Source organism: Sphaerodactylus townsendi, linkage group LG09 (genome assembly GCF_021028975.2).
Source record: "Sphaerodactylus townsendi isolate TG3544 linkage group LG09, MPM_Stown_v2.3, whole genome shotgun sequence".
NCBI lineage: Eukaryota > Metazoa > Chordata > Lepidosauria > Squamata > Sphaerodactylidae > Sphaerodactylus > Sphaerodactylus townsendi.
Window position 1 is genome coordinate 76,542,741 of NC_059433.1, and position 10,934 is coordinate 76,553,674.

Below are 10,934 nucleotides of genomic sequence, written 5' to 3' on the forward strand. Positions count from 1 at the left end.
ACTTCAGCAGACAGTTCCGATAAAACTGCCTTTCTAGTCTAATTTCTGTGCAGGCTCGCTGCAAAAAAAATGAGTTTCCATTTCAAGCTTTGAGATTCCAATAATGAAAATTTTGTGAAAGAACTTATTGTGAAAGAATTTAAAGTTATTTCGATCAGGAATCCATGGGGTGGATTTAAGTGTGAATGCAGGAGGAACCTCATGCATAGAACGGTTGTTTAACTTTGCAGAGATAGGTCAAGTTAGCACTGATTCCATGTCTGGGAAAAATTTCCCTCAGACTCATTGGTGTTCGTTTCAACTTCGCATGTGCCCCATTACATCTGTCTTTGTGTCAGATTATTGGTGTTGGTTGCTAATATGTTAGCTGCAAGGCACTGGGGCCATACAGTGCTGATGGGAAATTAAATCTTGTTTGAAAAATTTACACTTGACAAAATGGTGATGAATACCTTCCGCATTCACTATTTTGCTGAAGGGTCACTTTTCTCACTGTGGGGCGTGGTGCTGCAAGAAAGGGGAGAAGAGCCATTTTGAAGGCTTCGGTGTTGTCATGCCAGATGTGTGTGGCTGACTGTGATGTGACTTCTTAAGTCCCACTGGCAAGGTTAGGCATTTCTGTTTTTGCAGTTTTTTTTAAACCCATGGACATAATAAAGGATGATTTTGAGATGGAGCTGAAAGCAAAATTGGTTATACTGGCTTTGTTCAGTGTAATCACTGAATATGTCATTTGGTGTCGAACAAGAGAATGTTGAAGAAAATACTTCAGGGAGTATTTTGTTTTGGTTCTCTTCCCCAAGTAATACGTTCTCCAGGATCTTCTAGGGAAGTGTTGTCAAATCTTTGTGGTGGTAGAAAGTACCCTCAGTTCACAACTGACTTATGGCACACCTGTAGGGTTTCCAAGGCACGTTTCAAAGAGGTTTGTCTCTGCTTTCCTCATGGGTTGAGAGAGTTCTAAGAGAACTGTGACTAGGCCAAAGTCACCCAGCAGGCTTCATGAAGAGGAGTGAAGAATCAAATCTGGTTCTCCATATTAGAGTCCACAGCTTTTAACCTCTACACCTCACTGGCTCTAACATTCCAGGTTCTCAAATGTTCCAGGTTGTAAAAAGACTCCACTTTTTATCCAAACCAAATATTGGCTAATGTACGTGTCTTTTGGATTCTGTTTCTTCCAGTCCATTTGGATAAACGTTGGTATTCTTTCATTTCCTCCCTCCTCATTTTACATGGCAGAATTTTCAGTTTCTTTTTCTTGACTCCTGTGTTGGTCAGTCTTTAATTGGTTTGCTTTAAAAGTAATTAGCGCTTGCAAATAGCTAGTGTTTCCACTTTGAAATAAGCAGTATTTTGACACTTAAATGCTAGAGAACTATAAAAATAGAACTTGGTAAAAACATACACTTCTTTTATTTTATTGTCCTAGCTACTGGAAACACATAAGACAACATTTTACATCTGTGGACACTGGGCCATGACCAGATTAGTATCTAATAGACCAAAATGTGATAACTGCGATATAACTTTTTCTGTATGAGCCACTGGAAGTTTGAAACCAATTTAAATTAATTATGATTAACTTTAAATTCCATTATTTGGATTGAGGTCAGTAATCGATCCGCCCGTCGCCCACCGTGACGCTCCCCTCTGATTCCATCTATCTATACCAGTGGTTCTCAACCTTCCTAATGCCGCAACCCTTTAATACAGTTCCTCATGTTGTGGTGACCCCCAACCCTAACATTTATCCATTTTACAAATGGAGAACACTGATGCAGAGAGTCTTAGGCGACCCCTGTGAAAGGGTTGTTCGAACCCCAAAGGGGTCCTGACCCCGAGGTTGAGAACCACTGATCTATACCATCCTTCTGCCAACAGTTGGATCGGGGGCCGCCAAATTTTCTGTGTGTTGCTGCTACTGTGCTTTAAATAATTTTTATGTTTATATGTTTATATTTTATCACTGTATATTGGGTGTTGCCTCTTTTGGCCTTACTGGTCAGAGCCCTCCGGGGTTGGGCGGTATAGGAAAATTAATAAATAATAATAATAATTTCTCAGGTGTGTTTAATATGTACAAACAATGAATGTAAGCAGTTGAAGCAGTCGTATTCAGAGACTTGGCTCCACATTTTTTTTCCCAGGACCTGTTAGCTCTCTTGCCCAAGATTTACTGCCTGGTACTAGATCCAGGAGCCCTTGAGATGACTAGCAATGAAGCCTGCGACAATGTCCCTTGCTCTAAAAGGTTGCAAAGTCATCTTAGCTAAAAACGAAATCTGCCACCTTCATTATCACCACTCCTTCCCCCACAGCCAATAATTCCACCTCTTATATCATCAGCCAGATCCCCTGCTTTTTGTTCTGCAGTAGATTGCTAGGCAAAAAGAGACCACCTTCGCTGGAATGTGCCGCCTGCAGTTTTGCCAGAGGGAACTCCACAGCGGGTCTGTTGAGACTTGACAGAATGCTAGCCTAGGCTTCTTTCACTGGTTGAGCAAATTAACCCTTGATTTCTCCCCTTGAACTTTTCTGCCTGATGAAAAATATGTCTCAACAAGGGAAAATAGTACCTTTTTGTACGTGTTGCACTATGGAAACAATCTTCACAAAAATCAGTACATATTCACATTTTCCCCTACTTCTTCTTCCCACCTCCTCTTACCTGTTAAATAGTTAAAGCGTTCCTGTGAGTTTTGCCAACAACTGCCTTTTTTAAAGTTACAGTTTTGGGGGCTGGGGGAACGTAATTCCCAGACTTGCGGAATTATTAAGATTGGGAGTTTGATTTTGCGATGTATAAAAATAAGAAATCTGAACCGAGAAAGGCAATCCATCTATGACTAGGTTCATTTTCTCTGGAAAAGCACAGTTCCAGCTCTGCCAACTTCACCCCTTTGTTATCCGTTTAAAGTATTTTTACATGTGTCTCCTTGAGCAGAAATCTGGGTTCAGGCTTGTTGCGTGTAACAGTTTTAGTGCTGATCAGGTGGTTCTGGGAGCTGGGAGTCTATTTGGAATCTCAGTGTTCCGTTCAGATCTCTTAGGGGTGTTGAACAAACATTGATGGGGAAAATGAAAGGAATGTTTGCGCATGACTGGCCAGTTAGCAGACCCTGTTTCCTTTGTGAGGAACGCTGGCTTTGCAACTCCACTGTGGCATTGCTGGGTAATACGAAGTAAAAAGTAATTCAAGTGGGAACTTACCACCAATTTATAGCCAGTTGGTTTCCATCCTAAGAAGAAGAGTTCATGGGACCAAAAGTCCTGTTTCCATGGTAGAGGAGCAGGCAGGCAGGCCATTATTTCATAATACAACATGGTCATGCCAGGCAAGTTCTGAATGTGTAGAGGCCTGAACCATATGATGCTTGCTTCTCAAAAGGAGGAGGGAGGAAAAGATGAGGGTCTGTACACAGACATTGCATATAGTGCCTACATAGTACTGTGTTGAGTGTAATGAAGGAAGGGTCTTGTTGACACACACGAACATGTTCTTCACCTTCTGGCCCAGGAAAGTGTCAGTATTCTTAGGTGCTTGTCCAAGGACGGGGCTGCCTCCCAGCACCAGACATCCTGTTATACCCATCTCCTTTTCACAGATACCCATCCAGGGACTCTGGAGCCCACCACTACTGGCAGCCCTGCCCTTGGACTAACCAACAGAAGCACATACTTCCAGGAAGCCAGGGGCCGTGAAAGACTGAAAGGAAATAGCAGGAGAGCCTCAGCAGCAAGAACAAGCCTCAACAGTTAAAGGGGAAAGGGTGGAGACAACACAGCTCTGGCCAAGTTACAGTCAGCAACCCATAGGAAACTTATAGAATGAGGTGGGACCGATACAGCCCCAGCCAGGCTGCAATTAAGGAGGAAGGCTTGTGGTGAATTCCTCCCCCCCCCCCAAAAAAAAATGGCTGTAAATTCCTTCCAAAAGATCTTCATTTCCTTGTTGAAGTTGCAAAGGTCGTCTGCTTTCTTGGATGACACTGAGCTCGCTTATTTGTTCCAACAGCAGAATAATTAGTGTGTTTTTGTCAGGGGGATTTCAGAGAAGGAACTTCCCAGATTTATTTGTCCTTCACTCATAGGAACATCCACTGACCCTGTCAGGTGTTTTCGGAGCCTATCTTTTTGGATTGCAGTTGTTTCGTTCTGTATGCGTGTATTCCCTTTGGCAAAGCACTGAGGCCGTGGCTGCCAAAAGCAATCTTCTATCGGCCTGAACAGTGCTAGAACATAAAACTCTGCCTAAAGCCAAAGCTAAGCAAGAAAAAGACCAATAGCTTTTGAAGGAATAGTGAGGCTTTAGGGGGGGAAAGCTCAATTGCCTTTGTTTTTGTTAACACTTCCTCCCACACACACACACACACAAACACACACCCCTAGGCCATTTCCGCACGGCCGCCATATACCACGCCGCTAAGAGTTCTGTCATGGGGCGCATTCGCTTCGCGACGCTAAGCCGCGGCGCAGCAGGCCAAGCAGAGGCTCACGAGGAGAGGCGGTTCATGGAGTTTTCCTTCTTCCTCGCCTTTACTCACGAGCAGCCTTGAAGAAATGCTGTTGGTGCCGAGCCTCACCACGCTGCCTCCTCACCCGGAGGTCGGAGGACAGTGTGGGCGGCTTCCACGCCAGCAGGTACAATGACGGAGACATCGCGGAGTGGGGCAGAGAAGGAGACAGCGTTTCCAACAACAACCCTTTAAAGGGAAGAAAGGTTTAGGGCGCCTGACGCCTCTGGGATGCGAGTCAGGTCGGCGCCAAGGCGTTGCAGCACGCTTCAGCAACGCGTCTGGGCGCATCACTTCCAGGCCAATGCTGGCCGGCGGAAACGGCCCTAGTTCATCCGTAATCCTCCCTGATTTATACAAAGTTCGAAGCTGAGGTTCTCATTTTCTCAAGCCTCTTTGTTTGTCTCCTTCCCTCCCCAGAGAAAGCCTGTTATTGCACTTATGCATATTCCCATTTCCCGTCCCTCTTCCCCTGTCAGAATAAAGACAGAAAGCTTCCTGGAGAAGAGACCAACCCTTGGGTCTTCTGCTGCACTTTAGAAAGAGAAACCTTGCAGGAGTAATCTGTGGGTTGAACAGAAACTTGCCATTGATACAAATATTGTCTTGTCAAAGGCATTCACAGCCATCATCAGCTGGCTATTGGGGGTTTTCCAGGCTGTGGTCGTCATCTAGGAGTGTTGCATGCCTCTAAAGATGCCAGCCACAGTTGTGAGCTAAACGTTAGGACCAAAAACAACCCAACCATGGCCATGCAGCCCAGAAAGCTCACAACAAATAATGTTTAATGTTTTAAAGTTTATATATACTCCTTGTAATGATGTAACAATGTTAGTATGTGCTGGAGCAGTCAGTTCTCCAGTATTTCAAGCTTATTGGGACTTATTTTGTCCCAGAAATGCTGCAGGAGAGCCTGAAGATCTCTCATTTGAGGGCTTCTGGCTTTTTTACCTCTAAGTCCACAGGGGCTGTGAAGTATCCCTAAACGGCCACATCTGTTTTCAGTGCAGCATAGCAAACAGTGTAGCAAGCTCGTCATTTTGTCTTTTAAGGTTGTCAGCACAAGACTATACAAGGTGAACAAAAATTGAAAGGGAAGAGCACCATTAAAATAGTAAGCTAGCAGTTCTCCAGGGGATTATAAACACACAGCTTGGTAGTAAAGAGTTTATTGAAATACACATGCCATGTCGAATTTGGTGGTTGGCTGGTAAACAGCCGTGTAGATCACAGAACATCTTTTTACACTGCCTTTGTTAAAAACCTGAAGAATGTTTCTGGTTAGCGCAACATGAACTCTATATGGCTATTCCTCAGAATGCACTGGTGGCCAAGTTTTGTGTAATACTATAGAAATTTTGCAGCAGCAAGCAGAATTGATTCAAGGCGGTTAAGACTGTTGGGAGATTTGTGTTTGTAAATGTCATGATTTTAAGTTTACAAACAATTGTATTTATCTCCAGTAATTTTGTAATGACTTATTTTATTCTTTTTAGGCCAGTTGTTACTATTTTTTGTTATTATTGGTCCTTAACTGCAAATCAATTATCTATGTACACTGTAGGGCCTAAGTTCTAGATTGCTGAGGAACTTGCATGGCACGTAGATACTGAACTATGTAGTCTGTCTTTATTTTTAGCAGTTGAATGGCGTTGTGGTCAACTTCAGCCATTAGTGTCTGGTCACCAGAACCCAACACTCTGTGGGGTCATGAGAACTGAAGGCTTCCTTCCTTATTATGCTATTAAATCTTTATTATCCTTTTTTTCTAGCTTTCCTCATACCATATTAGATACACAGATACTTCTTGGCTTACATATTCAACGTCAAGTTGTCTTGTTTGTCTGATTTTGGGGAAAAAGCAGGGAAGCAATGAAAAGTTGTGTATGTATTTATTTAGAAATTCCTGCACCATCCCTCCAGGAAACCTGGCTAAGGTGTCCTGCAAAATAAAGCAATTAATGCACAAGACATTGATTAATTAAAACCCAGCATTAAAAAAGCCCAGCCAAAGCATAAGAGCAACCACTGAACAAATGAATTTAACAGTTTTTAGTCTGAAAGCACAGTCTAAAAATAGTAAAAGATTCAGCTAGATTCAAAGCTTGGTTAAAAAGAAACATTTTGGCCTGGTGCCTAAAAGAAGATAGTAAAGGCATCAGACAAACTATTTTTAGAAAAACTCACGTCTCTACTACCCACCTCACAGGGTGGCACAGAGATCAGGACTTACAAGGAAGATTGGTAGGAGACGGCCTTGTGCTTTAGAGAAGGGTATTTTTTTCCAAAAAAAATTCACTTTTCAGTTGGAAACTAAAATAACTGTTGGTGAACTCTAAAAAAAATTGGTTTTTCTTTTGTGCTTGTCTTTTACTGTGTATTCTGGTGCTCTAGTTACTGCAGTCATAATTTACGACAGCTCTGTTACTTCCTTATTTTATGGGATATCTCTTGATTTTCCTTCTGTTATTTGCAGGCCTAAAGATTTTCGATGGAGGTAGCTGGGAAGTAGAGCCTACATCTCTTCTGAACGCAGCACCTACTGGCACCTCATATTTCAGTCAAGTTGCATAAACCTTCACAAATTTGCTCTAAGTAGTTTTTTTTATAAGGACAATATTGTTTGGCCAAAATGAATAATCTTTGGTACATCATAAAGCTGAAGCCACGTTTTTTTGTTTTTAATCACCCCCTAGCTTTGGTAAGTAGTAGCAATAAAGCTACTTTTCAGAAAACTATTTTGAGATATCTGCATATTTATGTATGAAACCTCTTCTTTGGCCTTTGGATAAACTCATTTTATGGCTCAATGTGTGATACACAAAAAGATTGAGCAAACGTGCTGGCGGTTAAATTGGCACATTCTTGTTGAAGCCTATAGTTGACTGGTGATTTCATGTTGAATTCAAAGCCCTCAGTTCCACCAAGGGCTTTCACCCAGGCATTCCTTGCTGGGTTGATGGTTGGCTTTGTCCAGCCCAGTCAGCTGGAGGTGGCTGGGACAAAACCTTTTCTGTCAGGAAGTGAGGGATACTCAGGTTCAAGATTGCCCCCATCTAACTCATCAGCAATCTCTGACAATACCAACTATTTATTAGGTAGCTGAGCATTTGCAGAAAGCAATGCTTATAATGGATTGGAAACAGAAATGTTAACTGAAGTTCATTGAACAATTTACAATCAAATGCAGTCTTCTGGGATAGAAATGCATCATCACAAAGCAGTGGTGAATATTTGAGGTGGGTCCTTCATCTGCTCATCCTGTGCGAAATGCTTCATGGTTGCTTTTAATTTCTTAGACCAGGTGGGGCTTCAGATGTTCATGGTCAACAATTCCCATCAGCCCCTGCTGGCATGGCCCTGGTGCTTCAGATGTTCATGGACTACAATTCCCATTAGTCCCTGCTGGCATGGCCAATTGGAATTGGGATGGGAATTGTAGTCCATGAACATCTGAAGCGCCAGAATTGGACACCCCTGTCTGAGACCATCTGGGAAAGTCTGTTAACTCCAAAAGATTAAAAAGTGACTAGATTTTGGAGGCAGTTTTAAAACTGCACATATGTCTCATACTCTTTTTGGCACAAAGATAAAACATTAAAATAAAACACTGTGAAATCAGCTTAACGGGTGTTATTGGTGATTTATTATGAAATGGCTGTGTGCAGTTTTCCTATGATGTGAGTCACTCATTCACATAAAGTGAATGCAGTTATCAAGACTGTAAATTTTAAAATTGAATTCTAACAATATGAAAGTCCTCAAACCTTGTGAGAAATATTTTGGCTGTTATTACAGTTTCATCAAGCAGGTTTATATCTGAGACTGTGGGGCAAAAAGCAAAGGTTCAAAACTCATATGCATTGGATTCAGTCATGTTGCAAAAATGTATGGCGTTATTTTGTTTGTTTATTTTAATCTGACTTTAATGAAAGACTCAAGGTAGGTGAATATATTCATATAGCTAGTAGGAACAATAGACAGTCTGAATACTTTAGCCATAGAAAACAGGAAAATGACTTTTTAAAATTAAACTTTAATATAAATGACATATAATATCACCCCATGAGTCAGTAATGATCCAATGCTTGCACAGAGGACTATACCTTTTAATACAAATGTGCTAGGAACCTGCAGGCAAAGATTTACAACACAGTCTCCTAAGCATGTTTATTCAAAAGGCTAGTTGTGTTCAGTGGGGCTTGCTTGCAGCCAAAATGGGCATTTAATTGTAAGCATTGTCAATATCTATACATAAAATTCACCCTTTTTCATCAGATGCCAATTTGCAGCTCTTCTAGTTTCTATCTATTTATTTTAGACATTATATATCTCATTTTCCTGTGTATTGGGCGTGACTATTTACAGAAATTAAAACACACAAAATGAAATACTACACAATTTACGAGCCAGTAGCATAAAATCTAAAATTTCCCCATGCCCTCTTCTGATGTCACAGTAGAGAATCACCAGCACTTTGAGATTAGCAGTGAATGTAATTCTTTCAGAATTGGCCACATACTCCATTGCAAACTTCTGCCAGCAATATCACTGGTGAATTTTGCCCCAGCCGAAGCTTCCAAACAGTCTTCAGGTCAGCCCCATGTAGAGTGTGTTGCATTAAGATGGCTTTCCATTTTTATTTTTATTTTATTTATTTATTTATTGTTTCGGCTTTTATACCGCCCCATCCCCAAGGGATGTATTCAATTTATACTTCTGGTCTAAGACTGTGTTTGGTTTGATTTTTTTTAGTGTTTTTCCAAGACCGACTGCTAAGCAGTGTTCTTTTTTCAGCACATTTCCCATCTCTGGCTCTTCAAAGGCAGATTTTCAAAGCAGTCTCTTTGTCCCGAGTGTCAGTGTTAATCCTACATAAGACGCTCCAAATTGTTTACACAAATATTGTGATGTCTCCCAGATGATTTAGAAAACTGGGGTTGCATTGTACATAATATACAAAGCATTATAAATAACCCCCTTTCAGTTTTTAATTTAGGAACAACTCCAAGTGACCCAAGTAGATGATATCATTGCCTGCCTTCTCCTGCCAGTCAAAAACTGTAGTTTATGCTGCTTTTGATTTTTGTGGTACAGCACACTTAGCTAATGGACCAGATACTCATCTAAAGTAAATCTTCATCACTCCAAAAGCCCCACCAGCTGCTGGATTAGCTCATGATTTTGAGGCCTTTTTTAAATACACAGCGGAGATCTTGGACAGGATATTTAGTATGACTTTTGAGTATGTAATTTTAGGAATTTTACCAAAGTTCTATTCAGCAGAAACCAGTCCTGAAAAAGATAAGTTGGATCAGCATCTTTTCTGCAAATTTTTAACGTGTATAAAGCTGCTCTTTCATCATGCTGACTGAAATACATACTCTCTAAATCACAGACTAATCTCCTATGTGGGACTGCGCAGAGACCACAATGATGCAAATAGTGCTGCACTTACCTGTGACTTGTTCGTTGAGTAGCCTTCCGTGCAGGCACACATGAGGGACACTGCAGGCTCAGGACTACAACAGAGGAGGACTTTCCAAAGCTTTTTAGAAAAGTCATTGAACAAAGAGCACTCCCTCCCATCTCATGCTGGTGTTTCCTTCCCAAAGGACCATGTGACAGGGCAGGGAGAATGCCCATCCCTCAGTGCTTCCTTTGCTGCCATGAAGAGGCCAACAGGTAGGAAGCAAGACAGCCCACAGCAGGGAAAGGAGGGAGGGGTGTGGGTCTGCACAGGAGACCACTAATTTCTACGGCAGACCAACGTGGTTACCCATATGAAATTACTGATTTACATTATTTATAACCCATCTTTCTCACTTGAGGCCCTTTCCACATAGCACAAGTAAAACAGGGTGCAGCCGGAATAAAGGAACCTGGTGCACCCCCGGGCCATTTGCAGGCTTCTGTGTGGGCCATTTGCAGGCAACATGACTGGCCAATGCGCCTTCACATGGAGGCACTTCTTGTTTTTCTTTACCTTTCTCCATTGCGTAGCAATGCAGCCGGCCACGGACGACCCCTGCAGCCATGCGGATGTCTCTGGACATCCATGCTCCTGTGCAGGAGAGAGGCAGGGAGGATAACACAATAAGGTGTGGCTGAGTAACGTTCCTCCCATGCGAGGCCATAGTGGCGGCTACAACCCGGGCTTTCTAAAAAGAGTCGCAGATAATGTGATTCTCATTTAAGCCAGGTTGGGGCAGATAAAGTGGGTTCAGACCACATGCAGGGGCGGGATTTGTGCAAAGTTCCCCCCCATCAGGGGTCTGCAACCTGTGGCTCCAGAACGGCATGCGGCTCTTTCAGCCTTATACTGCAGCTCCACGTGGCCTGGAGGTAGGAGGGTAGCGTGGGCGTGTCCCTCCAGCCCTCCAGAGCAGCGCTGGAAGGAAAGGTGAGTGGAGGGAC

At 42.4% G+C, this 10,934-nt stretch overlaps 1 protein-coding gene across 1 annotated transcript in view; it reads left to right on the plus strand.

The window, feature by feature from the left end:
• Window positions 1-8,138, plus strand: part of MRPL13 (mitochondrial ribosomal protein L13) — a 31,868-nt gene extending 23,730 nt beyond the window's left edge. Inside the window, exon 7 of the mRNA XM_048508593.1 lies at window positions 6,994-8,138. Within this exon, the coding sequence (XP_048364550.1) occupies window positions 6,994-7,018 (25 nt within the window). The 3' untranslated portion in view covers window positions 7,019-8,138. The remainder of the gene's footprint in view (window positions 1-6,993) is intronic.
• Window positions 8,139-10,934: the final 2,796 nt, after the last annotated feature.